Source organism: Ursus americanus, chromosome 12 (assembly GCF_024610735.1).
Source record: "Ursus americanus isolate L20-20 chromosome 12, mUrsAme1.1.p, whole genome shotgun sequence".
Lineage (NCBI taxonomy): Eukaryota > Metazoa > Chordata > Mammalia > Carnivora > Ursidae > Ursus > Ursus americanus.
The window spans coordinates 31,779,609-31,800,787 of NC_142138.1; the positions used below are offsets into that span (position 1 = coordinate 31,779,609).

The 21,179-nt window shown below is 36.3% G+C and overlaps 1 protein-coding gene, 1 long non-coding RNA gene and 1 other non-coding gene across 4 annotated transcripts in view; 1 reads left to right on the plus strand and 2 right to left on the minus strand.

Moving 5' to 3' along the window:
- The window catches only part of DNAJB4 (DnaJ heat shock protein family (Hsp40) member B4), a 41,859-nt gene that overhangs the window by 11,340 nt on the left and 9,340 nt on the right, over positions 1 to 21,179 (plus strand). The window contains exon 1 of one of the 2 annotated variants that reach the window (XM_045801948.2): positions 19,577 to 20,761. The exons of the other annotated variant lie outside the window; for it this stretch is intronic. Coding sequence (XP_045657904.1) covers positions 20,551 to 20,761 — 211 coding nt within the window. The 5' untranslated portion in view covers positions 19,577 to 20,550. Of the gene's footprint in view, positions 1 to 19,576; positions 20,762 to 21,179 lie in introns of those variants that run through there. 2 annotated transcript variants of the gene reach the window in all.
- LOC148109167 (uncharacterized) lies at positions 425 to 19,086 on the minus strand. Its single transcript, XR_015726272.1, has 3 exons — positions 10,615 to 19,086; positions 8,432 to 8,588; positions 425 to 2,006 (listed from the first exon to the last, which is right to left on the minus strand). It is a non-coding gene; the product is annotated as an uncharacterized LOC148109167 (long non-coding RNA).
- LOC123795459 (U6 spliceosomal RNA) lies at positions 6,087 to 6,192 on the minus strand. Its single transcript, XR_006780507.1, has one exon. It is a non-coding gene; the product is annotated as a U6 spliceosomal RNA (small nuclear RNA).

Here is a 21,179-nt window from a genome sequence, read left to right on the forward strand (position 1 = left end):
TCTACCTGGTATCAACCCCCACGTATATACATAGCTTTCTCCCTTTCCTCTTTCAGGTCATAGTACAAATGTCATTTTCTCTGTGAAGCCATTTCTGCCCACCCCATCTAAAATTTTAATTCTTTTATTTTCCTTAGCTCCTACCACCATCTAACATTGCATATAGTAGTGTTTTTAAAAATATTTTAAATTTTTAAATCTTTATAGGAGTGCCTGGGTGGCTCAGTCAGTTAAGCTGCTGACTCTTGGTTTTGGCTCAGGTCATGATCTCAGGGTCCTGGGATTGAGCCCTGAGTGGGGCTTCATGCTTTGCACAGAGTCGGCTACAGATTCTCTTCCTCTCTCTCTCCGTCCCCTTCTACCCCTCCCCCTGCTCACACACGCTTGCTTTCTCTATCTCTCAAAAAGATTTTTAAAAAATATTTATAGGGATGCCTGGGTGGCTCACACACGCTTGCTTTCTCTATCTCTCAAATAAAAAGATTTTTAAAAAATATTTATAGGGATGCCTGGGTGGCTCAGTCAGTTAAGCGTCTGCCTTTGACTTGGGTCGTGATCCCGGGGTCGTAGGATCGAGTCCTCATTGGGCTGCTTGCACAGCAGGGAGCCTGCTTCTCCCTCTGCCTGCCACTGCTGTTCCCCCTGCTTGTGCGCTCTCTCTCCCTCTGGCAAGTAAATAAATAAAATCTTAAAAAAAAAAAAAAAAGGACCAAAAATTCTTTAAAAAAATATCTTCTATCTTCTCTCTTAGAATGTAAAGAACATGAGGCAGGAATTATTGTTCATACTGTATCCCCAGTACGTAGAAAGATGCCTTGGCATATGGGAGGTCCTTAAAATGTTTGTAAAGACGTGAATGTCTATTCATCATGATTTCTTGGTTTCAGCTGGGTCCAGGTTAGTAATCTTACTGGTTTTAGATAAAGTTCCCACCTATTTCTCATAACTGCTATGCCAGACCATCACCATTCTTATCAAATGCCCTACTTTTAGTCTCAGCTCTTTACTAGTGGATGTCTTTTTAACAATTTTTTTTAAAGAACATTGATAGCATTTATGAACTTCTTTTTCTTCCTAGTCTATCCTCTTGCCTTCAGATTTATAAATTGGTCCTTACGTATTTTCTATTAATTTCAGAGCCCACTTCTCATTTTGTTCAAATTTTATCTACTTGTACTCTTGGAAGCAAACACTCCTATCTTCTCTGAACCTTACCTAAGCAATCATTTTGTAAGTATTTTTATATATCTTGTTTTCCTCTACATTGTTTTCTTCTTCTCTTGACCATCTTAAAACCTCCCTTATTCCCTTCCTTATATACGATTCTCTTTTTTCCTTCAGATGACTTTCTTGAAATGTTTAAATTTACTATTCCATTTTCATATCCCTCTTGTTCAATTCACTGGATTCTGGCTTTTGCTTTTCATTGCCTATAATTACGTCTACTTCATAGGATTGTTGTGAGAGATTAGATGAGGTTATATGTGTTGTTAGAGTAGTGCTTGCACATAGTTAATGTTTTTTTGAGTGCTTACCATGATTACCTATAACTCTTGAAACCAAAATCACTCTTGTGGGTACTCTTTATTACCTTTCTTTTTTTTTTTTTTAAGATTTTATTTATTCAACAGAGATAGAGACAGCCAGCGAGAGAGGGAACACAAGCAGGGGGAGTGGGAGAGGAAGAAGTAGGCTCATAGCGGAAGAGCCTGATGTGGGGCTCGATCCCATAACGCCGGGATCACGCCCTGAGCCGAAGGCAGACGCTTAACCGCTGTGCCACCCAGGCGCTCCTCTTTATTACCTTTCTGTACTTTCCTGTATCCTTCATGAAATGCTCCTCCTCTTGATTTTGGAACACCAGTGGTATCAGGATGCTTTCACCTTCAAGTGAGTCCAATGATGGGTGGCTCCATGGTTGATTCAGAGATGCAACAACACTATTGAGAACCCAGGGTCTTGCTCTCTTTACCTTCTGCCATTCTCACTGTGTCACAGATGTTTACCTTCAAGGTTGTAAGATAACAAGACTCATGTTTTCATTATCCGAAAGCAGAAAAGCAGTGCTGGGGTTTCTCCTGGGCAGGTAGTTCTGTATAGGGAGGACAGTCTGCCTAAAGTTCCCCAGAGCATTTCCCTTACATCTCATTGGTCACCCCTACACCAATCACTGGCAAAAGGCAATGTGATTAGTATGATTGATTTAAACTAACCATGAGTCACTCCCCAGGAACTGGGGAAGCTCCCACCTTCCTTGAGTTCATTATTTTGGAAGAAATTAGGTATCTGTTAAGCCGGAAAGAAGATAGTAATGGCTATTTGGTTCATAATCAGTAGTGTCTGTCATTCCATTCTCACTTGGTCTCTGATTGTTCCTTCTCAGTGTTTTTCATTGTCTCCGCTTGATTGATATGTCCCTTAAATGTGGGGCATCCTAAAGTTCTGTCTTTCATTCTTTCAAAAATTATTCCTCTTTTCTACTTTAAAATACCACCTGTGTTATAATATTTTCTATAGCTTTATTTCAGCTAAGACTTTTTTCCTAAGCCCCAGTTCAGAATATCCAAGTCTGTCCTGGACATCTTCATCCACATTCAATTCAATTAAATATGTTTTACTAGGTTTTGGGGAGTCAAATAAACCTTTGCCCTATATGATCTTACATTAGAGTTGGGGAGTTAATCAGAGAAATGAGTTGTTATAACACAGATAGTAATTAGGAACGCAGTCTTAGCAAGCGATAAAATTTACCAAGTATAGAAGTAACATAATGAATGGGTGACTGATTAGCAGGGTGGTAGACATGTTCTGGTGGATCTCCTTTTCCCCTTCAAATGTACTCCTCCTATATTCTATATTCTATACTGTCGATAGTAGCCCAACCGAACACACCTTTGTTCAATCTAGAAACCAGGGCAATCTAAAAACCCTTCCAAATCCCCAGATATAGTTGGTTGGCAAGTTGTACACATTCTACCTTTTTATTGCTTAAATGTATCCATTTGTCTTTTTATATCCTAGTCATACTTCAGGTCTCTGTAATTTCTCACTTCATTGAATTATTTACTTAGTAAAAGTAAATTGAATAGCAATGTATTATAAGGCTTTATACTTGGGGGAAAAAAGTTGTAGAAAAACCCCCCAAACTGGAACTCTCGGGGATGTTACAACCCTGTGGGTGAGGCATAAGCACACAGATGGTTATGTAGTTGTGATAAGTGACAGAGTGGAGATACTGGGGAAAATACGGGAACTCAAGGTCAAGGGAACCTAATCCAAGCTGGCACTCAGATTTGCCCAACTAGAGGCTAAGTCTCAAAGTGGTAGTAAGCTCTGTGCAGCGAGGGAAGAGTGGAATACACCCACACCATTTCCTTTGTACATACCAAAGAAACATCACTTCAGAGACATTACTTTAGGTGACTGTACTTAATATCACTGTTGCTCAAAAACAGTTTTTTATCGATCATCATTAATTTAGAAGATTACTGGTTGTAGTATATCATACAGTTGATCCTTCATTATTCACCAATTCTGTACTTTCATATTTGCCCTCACTAAAATTTACTTGTATCCCCGAAATCGGTATTTGGGATGCTTTCCTGGTCATTTGCAGACATATGCAGAGGCAGAGCAGCAAAATAATATGAATCCTATGTTCCCAGCTGAGGTCCAACAAGGCAGTGCTTAGACTTCTTATTTTAGCTCTCGTAACAAGCCTTTGTGATTTATTAGTGCATTTTTGTATTTTTTGCATATGTATGCTTTTTGTTAGTGATTTCACTGTTTAAAGAAATATTTCAGCATAGGGCTGAATTGCTGTCTAGTGTTCCTAGGCACAAGAAGGCTGTGATGTGCATTATGGAGAGAATCCATGTGTTAGATAAGCTTTTTTCAGGCATGAGTTACAGTGCTGTTGGCCATGAGTTCCATGTTAAATTAAATGAGGCATCTTGAAACAGAAACATACGGAAAACAAGGTTATGTATTGATGATAACCCTGCCATTTCCCTTAGGGGCAATGGTTCAGTATTTGCTAATTCCCAACGTTATTTATGGCCAGGGAGGGATGGGTTAGATGAGGATGGTTAAGCCGGACAATACAGAGGTATGATTATTAAAGTTTCTGTCAACCTTTTAAAACATATTCTGCCCTTGTGATAAACAAATAGCTTCCTCACCACCCTAAATATTCTAATGTATTCCCCTTAGCAGACATGCCCAGGTTGAGAATTAGTTTACAAGTTTTATTTTACCATTAGCCAAGCTGATGTTTTATAGTGAAAGCTGTGTTTAATAGTGAAAGCTACAGTTTTTTAAAAGTTTACTAGGTACAATAAAATTTTATTATGGTACATGCTTAGACTTCCCTCTCCCTCTAGTCAAGAATAATTTGTATAAAGCAAGGATTGGCAAACATTTTTTGTTAAAGGCCAGACAGTAAATTTTTAGGTTTTGGGGGCCATGGTCTCTGCCGCAACCCCTCAACTGTGCCACTGTATTGGGAAAGTGGTAACAGACACTAGGTACTATTGTATATATTTGTATTGTAAACTCCTGATACTGTTTTATCCTTCATGGCATGTAACACAGTAGGGCCTCAATAACTGTTGCCTTGACTTCCTGATTTAGCTTAGATAATAAAAAGGCTATATTTTAAAATATTTAAAAGTCAAACGTTAAAAACCATCCATTTAAAATTAAGTTATTCTTGGGGCACCTGGGCAGCTCAGCGAGGCCACCAGCTCTTGATTTTGGCTCAGGTCATGATATCAGTGTCCTGGGATTGAGCCCCAAGCCTGGTGTGGGGCTCCCCGCTCAGAGGCAAGTCTGCTTGGGTTTCTCTCCCTCTACTCTTCCCCCCATTCGCATTCTCTTTCTCTCTCTGTCTCAAATAAATAATCTTAAAAAAAATAATAACATTAAATTATTCTTGAATCCTATTTTGTTCTCTTTTCTTTAAATGTCCTTCTTTAAGCAATTTCCGTAGTCTGGGCTTGTTATATTTGGAGTTAGGCAATCAATGGCCTAATTTTATAGTAGCTGGTGAATATTATAGAACATGTTGGCTTATTTTATACATTTCCTAATACTTAACATTTGGTAGGTTGCAATAAAGTCTTTGAATCATAGTTAAATCACAGTAGCAGTGGTTTAATTATTATGACTTTATGGATGCGATGTATTATAAAGATATTTTGTAGTTTGGGTTAGGTACTGATTTAAATTAAAAGAAATCGATTTAGAGTTATAAACAGTTGGAGAGCTAAACAAACTTGCTAGATAATCAGTTTATTGCAGTTTTAGCTAAGATTCTAACAGTTCAGTGAAATCGCAGCCTGTGTTCTTCTTTCCTGCCTCCGCTCTGTGCTACAGACATCTTTTTCTTTGTATTACTTGTCTTATTCTGAGGAACTGTTGGCTTCACTGTGGCCACAGACTGCTCCCCTTTCTCTAGCCACCCAAGTAAGTTTTCCCACAGATTCTGATGCTTTCTTGATGACTACTTATGAGAGGAGAAACTTTAGAAAAGTTTAAAGTGAAAATCACATAAATTCCTCATTTCCTAGTGTCCCTTTTACTTTCAACACTGTGAAAGTATATATACTAAGTGAACATGTGTAAATGGAGCCATTCCCACTACTTTAATATAAAGTATCATTTCAAAAAAATACAAGTATCTTTTCTTTTTCTTTTTTTAAGACTTTATGTATTTATTTGAGAGAGAAAGAAAGCATGAGAGAGAGAGAGAGAGAGAATGAGCAGGGGAAGGGGAGGGGCAGAAGGAGAAGCAGGCTCCCCGCTGAGCAGAGAGCCTGATGCAGGACTCAATCCCACGGCCCTGGGATCATGACCTGAGCTGAAGGCAGATGCTTAACCAACTGAGCTCCCCAGCTGCCCCACAAGTATTTTTTTCTTCAAGATAAAAAATGGAATACTATTTTTCAACATTATTGAGGTAAAATTGACAAAATTGTAAAACACTTGAAGTGTGCACTGTGATAATTTGATATACATATGCATTGTAAAAGGACTCCTCCCCTCTAGTTAATTCACATCCGTCACCTCACATATTTACCTTTTTGTAAGATAGTAAATGCTTCATGAGTTTGCATGTCAGCCTTGCACAGGGGCCTTGCTAATCTTTCAGTGTTATTCCAGTTGCAGTATATGTGTTGCTGAAGTGAGTACTGGGATACTATTTTATAAGTAAAAATGGACTTTTCTTTAGAGTGCATCTGTTAAGATTTTATTTCCCGTAAATGTACATGTGAGAGATGTGTATGTGTGATACTTAAGTTCACAGGTTGAGGTTTCTGAAAAATTGGGTCATAGCACTGGTGATTTGTAGAAACCTCTATATCTACATTGGCTAATACAGTGGCCACTAGGAAAGCTAAAGACCTGAAATTGGCTATCTGAATTGAGATGTTGTATAAGTGTAAAATTCACACTGGGGGGCGCCTGGGTGGCACAGCGGTTAAGCGTCTGCCTTCGGCTCAGGGCGTGATCCCGGCGTTATGGGATCGAGCCCCACATCAGGCTCCTCCGCTGGGAGCCTGCTTCTTCCTCTCCCACTCCCCCTGCTTGTGTTCCCTCTCTCGGTGGCTGTCTCTATCTCTGTCAAATAAATAAATAAAATCTTTAAAAAAAAAAATTCACACTGGATTCTGAAGACTTAATGCCAAAAAAAGAGTATAGAAGATCTTATTATCTTTATAATGATTACATGTTGTGATGATAATATCTTGGATTTATTGGGTTAAATAAAATACATTACTAAAATTAATTTTACATTTCTTTTTACTTTTTTTAAAATGTGGATCCTAGAAATGTTCATATGACATATGTGGCTCACTTTATATTTCTGTTGGACAGCATTGCTCTAGATTATATGATCTGTCAACATAGTCAAAGTGTTATAATCAAATATCAATTTACAAGACCCATTTAAAATGACCTAGAATTCTATAGTTCTTTTTGGCTCTCTGATTCAGTATTAAAAAGCAATGTAGAGAACATTTTATTTTAACTAATTCCAAAATGCTAGGAAAGTATGAGATTAGCTCACTGTATATTCACTAGTTCTCTAGTAAGTTTTTCAATGACTTCTTGTAAAAAAGGGTGGAAAGAAGGGCAAGTTGTTACTGGGCTATTTTATTAGAATACTTTTTTTTTTTAAATTGAGTAGGCCCCACACACAACGTGAGTAGGCTTGAACTCATGACCCTGAGATCAAAGAGTCACATGCTCTACTGACTGAGCCAGTCAGGAGCCCCAGGATACATTTTAATATCATCACAGAATAAAATCAGCTCTACACTCCCAAAAAAGGAATTTATTTTTTAAGTTTTTACTTATTAAGTAATCTCTACACCCAGTGTGGGGCTTGAACTCACAATCCTGAGATCGAGTCATGTGCTCTTCCAACTGAGCCAGCCAGGTGCCCCAGGAAATTTTATTTGTTTGTTTATTTGTTTGTTTATTTACTTAGTAGGCTCCACGCTCAGGGTAGAGCCCCATTCAGGGCTTGAACTCCTGACCCTGAGATCAAGACCTGAGCTGATTTTAAGAGTTGGATGCTTAATCGCCTGAGCCACCCAAGTGCCCCAGAAATTATTTTTTAAAAACAAAATATTTCTGATTCTTCAGATAACTCTAGTAATTTTTATAAACTTATTAAAACAATTTCATGTTATCTTATTTTTTGAAGGCATGTACTTTTAAATTTTATTTATTTTTATGTTTTTATATTTTATTTATTTATTTTTAGAGAGAGAGGGGAGGGGTAGAGGGAGAGACAGAATCTTAAGCAGGCTCCACACCCATGTGCCGATGTGGGTCTTGATCCCATGACCCTGAGATCATGACCTGAGCCCAAATCAAGAGTAGACACTTAACTGACTGAGCCACCCAGGTGCCCCTGTTTGTTTATTTTAAAATTTTATTTTTAAGTAATCTCTACACCCAACATGGGGCTTGAACTCACAACCCCAAGATCAAGAGTTGCATGCTCCATGACTGAGCCAGCCAGGTGCCCCTGTACTTTTAAATTTTGTTGTAAATATTTTCTTTTGTAAAGGCCATTAAATCAAAATTAAATGTGCATATTCTATTATAGTGCTTTCTGCAGGAAAAGTATTATCAAATCAAGCAATGACACCATATTAAAACTTGAAAACTTTGGGAGTTACCAATATAACTATGGTGATAAAGTGCTGGGAAATTCTAATGGTACAGGTAATAGTTCAAGGAGAGTTATGGCTGATAAAAACTCTTGTTCTCTTTTTAGGTTAGTTTGACATCTTTTACTGTTGCTCTCAAAGCTTACAAATATGAATGAAACTTTGTCAAGAACACTGTACCTTAGTACCAAGAAAGTAACTTCACTAGCGTCACAGTAAACTGACACTTAAGAAATGTCAAATACCTGGGATGCCTGGGTGGCTCAGTTGGTTGAGTGTCCTGGGATCGAGTCCCACATCAGGCTCCCTGGTCAGTGGGGAGCCTGCTTCTCCCTCTGCATTCCCCCAGCTTGTGCGCACGGTCTCTCTGTCTCTCTCTCGACTCTGACAAATAAATAAAATCTAAAAAAGAAAAAAAGAAAAGAATGTCAAAAAGCTTTTAAAAGAAAGTTGTTTTTGGGGTGCCAGTCTGGCTTAGTTGTTAGAGCATGCAACTCTTGATCTTGGGGTTGTGAGTTCGAGCCCCACATTGGGCATAGAGTTTACTTTAAAAAATAAGTTTGTTTCAAAGACCTAATGATTTAGCCGTTTTTGAAGAACAGGAAGGAGCAGTCATTAAGTTAAAAAAATGACATTCAAAACTCTCCACAATCTGACCATAACCTTTTTTGTCAGCTTCCTAATGTGAGCCTGCCTAAATCCCATGCTGTAATCTGACCAGTCTTTTTGCTATATCACATACATTTTATGTTCTTTTCCATTGGGCTTTCTGTTCTCGGTCCAAATTGAAAACCCTCCCTGTGCTCCTCTTTCTAAACCTTATTAATCTTTCAAAACACTGCTCATATTTTTCTTTTATAAAACTTCCCCATACCAGCCCAAGATGAACATATAATTAACATTTGTATATTTTTTTTTTTTTGTAAAGCCCTTTCACATATTTTCTCATTCTGTAAGTCAGTCTAATGAGATAGATGATGTTATCTATTTGATAGAGTAAGGGAACTGAGTCTCAGAGAAATAGTCATTTTTCCAGAACTTCATGTAGATACTAAATAGTGAAGCTAAGAATATTAGAACCAATTCGTCTCATTCCAAGTTTCATGATCTTTTCTCTGTGGCTTAATGGTCCCTTAAATCCTGTAACAGTTACTTAACATACAAAGCCATTAATTGTTTACCTTATTTCTATCAAATTATTTAGCTTGATTGTTAGCTGTAGGCTTGAAGGGATATGTAGATTGTACATGGGGAAGGAGGAATAAATGGAAAAGGTGAAGAGAGCTAAATACATTTCTTGGTAATAGATTCAAAGAGGTCGTTAAGAGCTCTTCACCAGTCCACTTGCTTTTCTAAAAGCATTATACTTTTTTAAAACTGTGATTCCTAGACTTGCTCCTTTTCCTCTGCCTACCTTGATGCCAAATTTTTAGTGTAATTCTTAAAGCAGAGGTAAACAGTGAGGTCTTCCCTGACCATCCTGGTAAAGTAGCCCCTCCCTCAATCCCAGCCTTAGGACCATTTAAAATTTTTCTTTTTTCTTTTTTTTTTTTTTAAAGATTTTATTTATTTATTCGACAGAGATAGAGACAGCCAGTGAGAGAGGGAACACAAGCAGGGGGAGTGGGAGAGGAAGAAGCAGGCTCATAGCGGAGGAGCCTGATGTGGGGCTCGATCCCATAACGCCGGGATCACGCCCTGAGCCGAAGGCAGACGCTCAACCGCTGTGCCACCCAGGCGCCCCCATTTAAAATTTTTCTTAAAAGCACTTCATACTATCTAAAATTCTATCATTTCTTTATTAACTTATTTCTTGGTTGTCTTCTCCCACTAGAATATAAGTTGAATGAAAGTAAGGATGTTGTGTATCTGGTTTATAGCACATAGTAAGCACTCAGTCAGTATTGCTGAATGAGATACTTTATTCATGGAAAGTGTTCACTATGATAACATCGATCTTTTAAAACAAGTTTTATATACTCATCAAATACTATACAATATGCACTCAAATGCTATTGACTGTCTAATTCCAAATACGAGTCCAAATTACTGTAATTACCTAAAGAAGAACATTTTATAGTTAAGAAAAAAATAGGATTTCTAGAACACTTAAATAGGGTTTAATGTCTTAAAGACACTTGCCTTAAATTTACTTATTCTGTCTTATAACCTAGATGGAGTAAGAAATGAATCTCTTTAATATTTTTTCTATTTTTTCCCTAAAGATAAATTTGCATTTGAAACAAATGAAACAAAATTTTGATGACAAAATTTTTAGGTATTGTAACTTATGCTCAAAGTCTAAGGTCTTTCTACAAGAATGAAAATTTAGCATCTGAGTTCCAAAGTTACAACAGAAGCTGCAGCAACAAGAACTAAGGCTGGAAAGATCTGACTCTAAAATCAAAGATAATATTTTAAGGGGCACCTTGCAGGCTCAGTCAGTGGAGCATGCAACTCTTGATCTCCAGGTCGTGAGTTCAAACTCCTCACTGGGTGTAGAGATTACTTAAACAACAAAACAAAACAAAAAAACATATTTTAAGAATACAAACATTGTACCATTTATTTTTAAAAATTTAAGTAGATTTTATTTTTTTAGAGCAGTTTTAAGTTCACAGCAAAATTGAGTGGAAGGTATAGAAGTTTCCCATAAACCTCCACACGTGCACAATCTACCCCACCCCATGACCAATGTCTCCCACTAAATGGAACATTTATTTACAACTAATGAATTTATATTGATACATCATTATCACCCAGAGTCTATAATTTACATTAGGGTTCACTTCTGGTTTTGTACATTCTATGACTTTGGACAAATGTATAAGGACATGTGCCCACCATTTCAGTATCATACAGAGTAGTTTCACGGCCCTAAAAATCCTCTGTACTCTACCAATTTATCCTTCCCTTCCCACTAACCCCTGACAACCACTGATTTTTTTTTTTTAATTGTCACCATAGTTCTACCTTTTCCAGAATGTCATATAATATATAGCCTTTTCAGACTGGTTTCTTTCACTTTAGTAATATACATTTACGGTTCCTCCAATGTCTTTTCATGGGTTGCTAGCTCCTTTCTTTTTAGTACTGAATAATATTCCATTGTCTGAATGGCCATAGTTTATCACATTCACCTGCTAGAGGACATCTTGGTTGCTTCCAAGCTTCCAAGTTTGGGCAGTTATAAATGAGGCTGCTATAAATATCCATGTGCGGGTTTCTGTGTAGACCTAGGTTTTCAATTCCTTTGAGTAAATACCAAGGAACATGATTGTGGGATCGTATGATAAGGGTATGTTTAGTTTTCTAAGAAACCACCAAATTATCTTCCAAAGTGTACTATTTTGCCCTCCCACCAACAGTGAATGAGAATTCCTGTTGCTCTACATCTTTGCCAGCATTTGGTGTTGCTGGTGTTCTGGATTTTGGCCATTTTAATAGCTGTGTTGTGGTATATTTGTTTTTATTTGCATTTCACTGATGACGTTTGATATGGAGCATCTTTTCATATGCTTATTTGCCATCTGTATGGTGAGGTTTCTGTTAAGGTTTTTGGCCCATTTTTTAATTGGGTTGTTTGTTTTTTTATTGTTGAGTTTTAAGAATTCTTTATATATTTTTGGGGTTTTTTTTGTTTTGTTTTTCCTTTTTTTAATTTAAATTCCATTAATTAACATATAGTGTATTTCTAGTTTCAGAGGTAGAGGTCAGTGGTTCATCAGTCTTCTATAATACGCGGTGCTCATTACATCACGTGCCCTCCTTAATGTCCCTCACCTAATTAACCCATCCCTCCACCCTCTCCCCTCCAGCAACGCTCAGTTTGTTTCCTGTGATTAAGAGTCTCTTATGGTTTGTCTCCCTTTGATTTTGTCTATTTTTTTCCTCTCTTCCCCTATGATCCTCTGTTTTGTTTCTTAACTTCCACATATGAGTGAGATCATATGATAATTGTCTTTCTCTGATTGGCTTATTTTGCTTAGCATAATACCCTCTAGTTCCATCCACGTCATCACAAATGGTAAGATTTCATTTTTTAATGGCTGAGTAGTATTCCATTGTGTGTATATACACACACACACCACATCTTTATCTTTTCATCTGTCAGTAGACATCTGGGCTCTTTCCATAATTTGGCTATTGTGGACATTGCTGCTATAACTGTTGGGGTACAGGTGCCCCTTCGGGTCACTGTATTTGTATCTTTGGGGTAAGTGCAATTGCTGGGTCGTAGGGTAGCTCTATTTTCAACTTTCTGAGGAGCCTCCATACTGTTTTCCAGAGGGGCTGCACCAGCTTGCATTCCCACCAAAAGTGTAAGAGGTTTCCCCTTTCTCTGCATCCTTGCCAATATCTGTCGTTTCCTGACTTGTTAATTTTAGCCATTCTGACTCGTATGAAGTGGTATCCCATTGTGGTTTTGATTTGTATTTCCCTGATGCCGAGTGATGCTGAGCATTTTTTCATGTGTCTGTTGGCCATTTGTATGTCTCCTTTGGAGAAATGTCTGTTCATGTCTTCTCCCATTTCTTGTTTGGATTATTTGTTCTTTGGGTGTTGAGTTTGATACGTTTTTTATAGATTTTGGATACTAGCCCTTTATCTGATAAGACATTTGCAAATATCTTCTCCCATTCTGTCACAAAGGAAAAAAAAAGTTCTTTATATATTTTGGATAATAGTCCTTTATCAGATATGTCTTTTTTTTTTTTTTCCTCTGAAGATTTTACTTAAATTCAGGTTAGTTAACATATAGTGTAGTATTGGTTTCAGGAATAGAACTTAGTGATTCATCACTTACATGTAAAACCCAGTGCTCATCCCAACAAGTGGTCTCCTTAATGCCCATCACCCATTTAGCCCATCCCCCTGCCCACCTCCCCTCCAGCAACCCTCAGTTTGTTCTCAAAATTAAGAGTCTCTTGTTTGCCTCCGTCTCTGTTTTTATCTTATTTCATTTTTTCTTTCCCTTCTTCTATGTTCGTCTGTTTTGTTTCTTAAATTCCCATATGAGTGAAATCATATGGTATTTGTCTTTCTCTGATTGACTTATTTCGCTTAGCATAATACCTTCTAGTTCCATCCACATCGTTGCAAATTCAGATATCTTTTGAAATATTTTCTCCCAATCTGTGGCTTGTTTTTTCATTCTCTTGATGATGTCCTTCTCAGCAAAAAATTACAATTTTAATGCAGTCCAGCTTACCATTTCTCTCTTTCACGAACTGTTCCTTTGGTATTATATTTAAAAATCATTGCCAGGGGCGCCTGGGTAGCACAGTTGTTAAGCGTCTGCCTTCGGCTCAGGGCATGATCCCGGCATTCCGGGATCGAGTCCCACATCGGGCTTCTCCGCTGGGAGCCTGCTTCTTCCTCTCCCACTTAACTGCTGTGTTCCCTCTCTTGCTGGCTGTCTCTTTGTCACATAAATAAATAAAATTAAAAAAAAAATCATTGCCAAACCCAAGGTCATCTAGATTTTTTCATATGTTCTAGGGGTTTTATAGTTTTGCATTTGACACTTAGGTCTATGATCCATTTTGAGTTAATTCTTGTGAAAGGTTTAAGGTCTGTGTCTAGATTCATTTCTTTGCAAGTGGATGTCCAGTTGTTCAGCACTATTTGTTAAAAAGACTGTTTTTTCTCCCTTGTATTGCCTTTGCTCTTTTGTCAAAGATCAGTTGACTATATTATATGTGTCTATTTCTGGGTTCTCTATTCTGTTCCATTGGCCTGTTTGCCTGTTCTTTCACCAATACCACACTGTCATGATTACTGTGTTTGAAATAGTCAATGTCTTTGAGATTTGTATTTGAAATACAATGAATGCCACCTATGTGAAAGTTTAATGATTTTAAATTTTAACAGAGTCAAGATGAGTAAGTAGCATATTAACTGGGGTATTTGGAAAGAGCCATTTATTCTTAGTTCGACAGCTGTTGTGTGTGGATGTATATGCTTGTAAATAAGGACATTTTATTATCCCTATGGTATGGTAATTTTTTTTCTAGAAAAAAGTTCTAGTTCATATGATGAGATGAGATCACTGTCCTCACAATAGTAGCTAACACTTTCATAGTCCTCATTATGTGCCAGTTACATTTAATTGTGTCACACATTTATCTTATTTATCCTCACAACAGCCCTATGAAGTAGATATTAATGCCAATCCCACTTGACAGATGAGGAAACTGAGGCACAGCAAAGTTAAGTCCAAAGCCACACAGCTAGTAAGTGGTGTTACCAGGACTCTAACCCAGGCAGGCAGTCTGGCTCCAAAATACGTGTTTTTTAAACACTACGCTCTCAGTATTCCTTGGTGCCACCCTAGCAAATTTTATAACCACTATTTAGCTATCTAAAGCACTGTGAGAACAAAGTGTAAAAGAGCCTCAGTTTGTTTATTCTTGGATAAGAAGTACTGGGGAATGGAAGTCACAACTAACTAAAATTAATTACTTGATGAGAAAATTCTGGACTGAATGTACCCATTTAAGAATTAAATAGTGACAGGAAAAGTTTCCAACAGGAGCATTGGTAAAATATTAGAAGTCATCAGTCTTTAAGTGTTTAAGTGATGATCTGAATTTCAATAGTGATTTCTTCTGAGACTCTGGACGGCATGTTGTCTTTCTTTGTACTAATGTATTATAAACTGAGAAATGATCTGTGAATTGGAGAAAAAAACTTTTTTATTGTCTATTAATAAAGCCAAAGTAGAGGTGAAGATGGTATCAGTTGAATGACTACTTATGTACTTTTAAGACTTTTGTGTGTGGTAAAGTGCTATTTTTAGCTCTCATGATCTAAACATATATAATATTTTAAGCTGTGATTATACAATCAAAAAGGACTCATACTTCTGTAAAAATAATTTATCTATAATTATTATGAAAGCATGATATCACAAATAAGGAAGATTTGTTAAAGTTTTTGAAAAAAAAATGTCATTACAATTTTTACTTAATTCTGGCCCATGTCTCCCTAAGAGTGACATACTTCCTCCACATATATTATTGGGCACAAAAACTGTTAAACTGTGTTTTATTTTATTTTATGTTATTTTTTTTTAAAGATTTTATTTATTTATTTGACAGAGAGACAGCCAGCGAGAGAGGGAACACAAGCAGGGGGAGTGGGTGAGGAAGCAGGTTCCCCGCAGAGGAGCCTGATGCGGGGCTCAATCCCAGAACTCCGGGATCACGCCCTGAGCCGAAGGCAGCCGCTTAACGACTGCACTACCCAGGCGCCCCTGTTAAACTGTGTTTTTAAAAAAACTTTAATAAACAAATTAATAAACACACTTACGTTTTCTGATTTAGTTGAAAAAATTAAATCTCTTAAAATACAGCGTAACTTACCTTCAGTTAGAGATGAATCACCCCACCCCAGCATGAGAACTTAAACTTGTAAACTGTAAATATTAAGAAGAATCTTTTTGTAATTTTCATATATTTATTTATTTACTTACTTACTTGTTTACTTATTTACTTATTTACTTATATTTAAAGTAAGCTCTACACCCAATATGGGACTTGAACTCTTGACCCCAAGATCAAGAGTCACATGTCATGCCAACTGAGCCAGCCACACATATATATACCTATAAAATCACATAAGCAGGATTTATGTGATTTTTAAACAATATTTCAAATAGATTATTATGTAGTTTTTTTGGCTTTGCTTTTCTTTTTTACTTTTCTTTTCTTTTTCTTTCTTTTTTTTTCTTTTTTTTAAGATTCCATCTATCTGAGAGAGAGAGAGCATGAGCAGGGGAAAGAGGGAGAAGCAGGCTCCCCGCTGATCAGGGAGCCAAATGTGGGGCTTGAACCTGGACTCTGGGATCATGACCTGAGCCAAAGGCAGACATTTAACGGACTGAGCCTCCCAGGTGCCCCTATTTTTACTTTTAAAAATATTAAATGAGACTTGTTCACATCTCAGCTCCATTTTCCCTAAAAACTGCCACTACTTTTCCCTTTATGTACTCTATTTTTGTCATGATAATTATTTATAGGGATGACAATTGGTCACACACCCCCATAAAAAAAAAAACAAACCCTACACTTATCTCATAGATGAAAAAAACTTAGATGAAAACAATTTAATGTAAAGTGACTGTGTAATGGATTTGTAACCCCTAAGTGGTAGAGGATACAGCTCAGTCTGAAAAAGTAAATGTAAGAGCAAAATTTCTCTAAAGTACTATGTAGTTTAATAATTATATCAATCCACTAGCCTGCTGCATCTAATTGCAATGAGTATATTGGTATATTTAACAGTTTTTTTTTTCCTTTGGATTATTTCTAGGGACAAATTTCCAGGTATGGTATTTACAGAGATTTTAAAATCATTTTTAATAATTGTTCCCAGGGTCTCCTGGGTGGCTCAGTCAGTTAAGTGTCTGACTCTTGATCTCAGCTCAGGTTTTGATCACAGGGTTGTGAGTTGCTCCCAAATGTTTTAAAATTATTTTTATTATTTATTTATTTTTAATGGCTAAATGGGTATTTGTTTTATTGTTATCCATTTTGAACTGTCCATTTATATCATATACTTTTTTTGTATATCTCACTGTATTAGTTTCCTAGGGCTGCTAAAACAAGTTGTCACAAAGTAGACATCTTAAAACAACAGAAATTTATTCTCACACTTCTGGCAGCTAAACCAAGGTGTGGGTAGGACCACCCTCCTTTCAAAGGCTCTCAGAGATAATCCTAGGAGAGTAGTATAGATCTACACATTTCAGGAATAACTTTTCTGCTTATTTGAGAGTTTATCATTCTTTTAAAATAAAAATGTAGTGGATTTTATTTTATTTTTATTTTTTTATTTTTAAGTAGGCTCCATACCCAGCTTGGATCCTAATGTAGGGCCTGAACTCCTGACCCTGAGATCAAGATCTGAGCTGAGACCAAGAGTTGGATGCTTAACTCACTGAACCACCTAGGTGCCCAGGGAATTTTAGCTCTTAAAAAAAAGGGTGTTTTTCCTTGGTAGCCTGAATGTACTGTTTCCTTTTTCCCTGGGCCTACCTTGTTTCCTGGGATCCATGTTTTTTTTTTCTGCTCACTTGACTTTGAAGTAGTGGAAGGGTAGTCAGGCTCACCTGGCTCTGGGTATGAGTTGGCCTTGATCCCTGCAACCTCCTCCTGATGCTGCCATACTTATTTTCTTTATTGAAGTATAGCTGACACACAATATTGCATGAGTTTCAGGTGTACAACATAGTGATTTAGTAACTCTGTATGTTATGTTATGCTCACCGTGAGTGTAGCTATCATCTGTTACTATTGCTATTATAATACCACTGAATATATTCCCTATGTGGTACCTTTCATCCTTGTGACTTAATTATTCCATACATATAGTATCTTCTTTATCCATTCATCGATTAATGAACACTTAGGTTTCTTCCATATCTCGGCTATTGTAAATAATGCTGTAATGAATATGTGGGTGCATATATCTTTTTGAATTAGTGTTCTTGTTTCCTTTGAATAAATACCCAGTAGTGGAATTACCGGATTGTGTGGTATTTCTATTTTTAAATATTTGAGGAAGCTCCATACTATTTCTACAGTGGCTAACCAATATACATTCTTACCAGCTGTGCACAAGGGTTCTCTTTTCTCCACATCCTCACCAGCATTTGTTATTTCTTGTCTTTTTGATATTAGCCATTCTGACTGGTATGAGGTAGTATCTCACTGTGGTTTTGCTTTTCATTTTCCTGATGATCAGTGATGTTGAACATCTTATCTTGTGTCTGCTGGCATTGTTTCCAAACATTTGAAAGAATTATTTACACTACTCATTTTATCAGAACCTAGCTAGATTGTTTTATATTATTTAAAATTATAATTGCTCTCTTATTAACTTGAAATTTCAAAGTTGAGGTGAATTCTTGCTTTTCAAATTTAGCACTATGATTCTTTTTTGTGTGCATGATATTTGAAGAAGTATGAAAATCCTTTATCACCCTTCTCTATATGTGGAAAGTCGGATTTGTTTCCATTTGTTAGTATGTAATGCATTTCTCGGAAATGTGAAAGATCTAGTCTTTGGATTCTAAAATCCTTTAATATGTCAAGTCCTGATAATATTTCTAGCTACCTGAAAATAATTGAATCAGATGAGAATCTTTTTTTTTCTTTCCTCCCAGCATTACCCACCAGAAGAAGTCAGACTTTTCATAGATAGCAATGCAGTTTTCCTTTGGTAGTGAATATTTAAAGGAGCAATTGATTCTAGAAAAGGTGATTTTTATTATATTTTTACTCTACTCTAGATGCTGATCATTGCACTGGATTTCAACTTGCATTTTTTTTAAAGTAGGAGTTTTAAAGTGACTTTGGATATTAGCATTTTTCCCCAAGTTTTTTTTTTTGGATTTGAATGGTTAACCTTTTGACTTTGAGTATTCCTTGGTGGAACTAAAACATTTGCTTGAATAGCTAGCTGACAAACCTCTGTAGCCCGTAACTAGGCTAGACAGATGCTATACATTTCTAATACCAAAGTATTTTTAAAGGAGAGAGTTTTGAAAAATAGGAAACCCTAGCTGTCAAATGTATAAAGATGAACGTTCTGAAAGAATTGCTGAATCATGAATGTAAAGCTGCTTGGCATATAGAGTAGGTGTTCCCATATCTTTAAAGGTTAACACGTGATCATTAACTTGTCGTCATACTCTAAACATATATGTACATTTACTTTTCCTTTATATGTTCTGTTTTTCTTTTAAGTTTACAGATTTAAGGTATTTATAGGGCTCTGTGCAATTCTTTTCACATTTTCTTATTAATCCATCTTTCCGTTATATTAGAAATGGGAACATTTTTGAAAAGATGACAAAACAATATAGGAGATAAAAGATGTGTAATATACATTGAAAATATTTCTCATAAGTATCAATGTAAGTATATATCATATATATGTATATATACGTATATATACATATACACGTATATATACGTATATATATAAGCAGACATCGAAAGGGCATGTAAATGATAGGACATACACTTTGTTAACAAAAAAAAAGTACAAAACTACAACAAATAAATGTAATTATCTATCAGGAAAAAAAAAGGACTAGAAGGAAATACACTAACAAGCAGGGATTACCTAAAGTAGTATGATAGGGAGGTTTTTATTTTATACCTTTTCTTCTTTTTTCTTTCTGTGTTTTCCAAAATCTTCAGCAATGAGTATTGCTACTTATAATTAGGGAAATGTGTTTTTATAGAAAAAAAATACTTCTCATATCACTGCCCCGTAAATAGTATATCCAGATTTTAAGATGATCCAGTCAAGGTCTTATAAGAAACATGAGTATTTACTGTCTGTAACTTGATACTTGTCTTCTATCTTTCCTGCAGCACAAAAATTCTTTAAATAGTGACCCTAGGAATTGGGCAGAGGCGGGGAGTGGGGGAAAAGCGGTATCTCATTCTGTTTTTGCTGAAGTAACTAAAATCAGGTACGGAGCTTTCACAAATATTTAGTTTGCCAGAACTATTAACTCTTGTATACTACAAAAAACTAGTTAAAACCACTAGCTAAAATAATATTTAAGTCCCTTATTACTTTTGATGTTTATGATATGTAGCCTTTTACGATGTGAAATTGGTATATTGACTTCCTGGCATTTCTGATTGCTAGACCCCCAGGAATTCCAAAAATGACACAAATTATCTGAAAATTTTAATTTAAACAAACCATATTTTAGTATTGTATATCTTACATCCGGATAACTTGAAATTAAAATTAAAATACCTAAAATAAGTTCAAGGGTATTTTATTTGTATAATACCTATAATTTATTTTAACATAGGACGCCTAGTGGCTTTAATTATTTTTGTTGTTTTTCACCTACAATAGAGTAAATAAATATGTAGCTATGACCTGCTATGCTGAAATACTGGTTTTTGAATCCACTTAGCTTCTTAAAAAGGAAATAAAAATGGGAGAGCCAGAAGGAAAATGAATAGTTAATCGTGGAGGAGGAGAAAATCTAGCTCAGTACTTTGACTAGAGGCAGCTGGGGAAGTGACGTCCTGTAGCATTTGCTGTTCTAGAAAGTACAGAGACACGTAGTGAAAATGGGAGGATCTAGAAGGAGGCCGTCTCCTGTGTAGTGTATATTTATCTGTAAGTGAGCCTTTGGGGAAGGAATTAAATACAGAGACGCGGTTTGCTTGCTGCCTTAACACAGCAGGCTGAATTGCTGATTTGCTTTAACTTTTAAAATACCCAGCTTGGTTTATTTTTCTTAGAATCGTTGTACTGCTAAGACTGGGGACGCTGTTTTCTTTCACAAAGGGAAATCTAAGTTCATTTCAAGGCATTCGAAATGGGGAAAGACTATTATTGCATTTTGGGAATTGAAAAAGGAGCTTCAGATGAAGATATTAAAAAGGCTTACCGAAAACAAGCCCTCAAATTTCATCCGGACAAGAACAAATCTCCTCAAGCAGAGGAAAAATTTAAAGAGGTTGCAGAAGCTTATGAAGTATTGAGTGATCCTAAAAAGAGAGAAATATATGATCAGTTTGGGGAGGAAGGTAAGTATTCTGTGTATATCTTTTGGTCTCTCCAGCTCTGTCTCACTCTCTCTCCCCCCTTTCAGCCTTCTGGTTATCTTTAAATTAAATTCTCAGACACCAAAAGTAGAAAGACAAATAATGGATAAAAATAAGATTTCATCTTTGATCGTCTGAATGAATATTATTACATAGCTGTGAATGAAATGTACTTGTTTGCCTTTTTTTTATTTTGGCATTTTGTAATATGTATATTCTGCCATTCGATTTATAATGTTAACAGTGTATATTTGAAAAGAAACCTTACATTCCCATACCCATTAATGAATTGTGTCAAAAGTCTTATGCAACCTGTTTTGTTTTCTAATGAATTTTCTGCCAGAACCAATAAAGGTCCTTCAACCATTTAAAATTTTAAGATTGGCAGTTCAAATTCTGG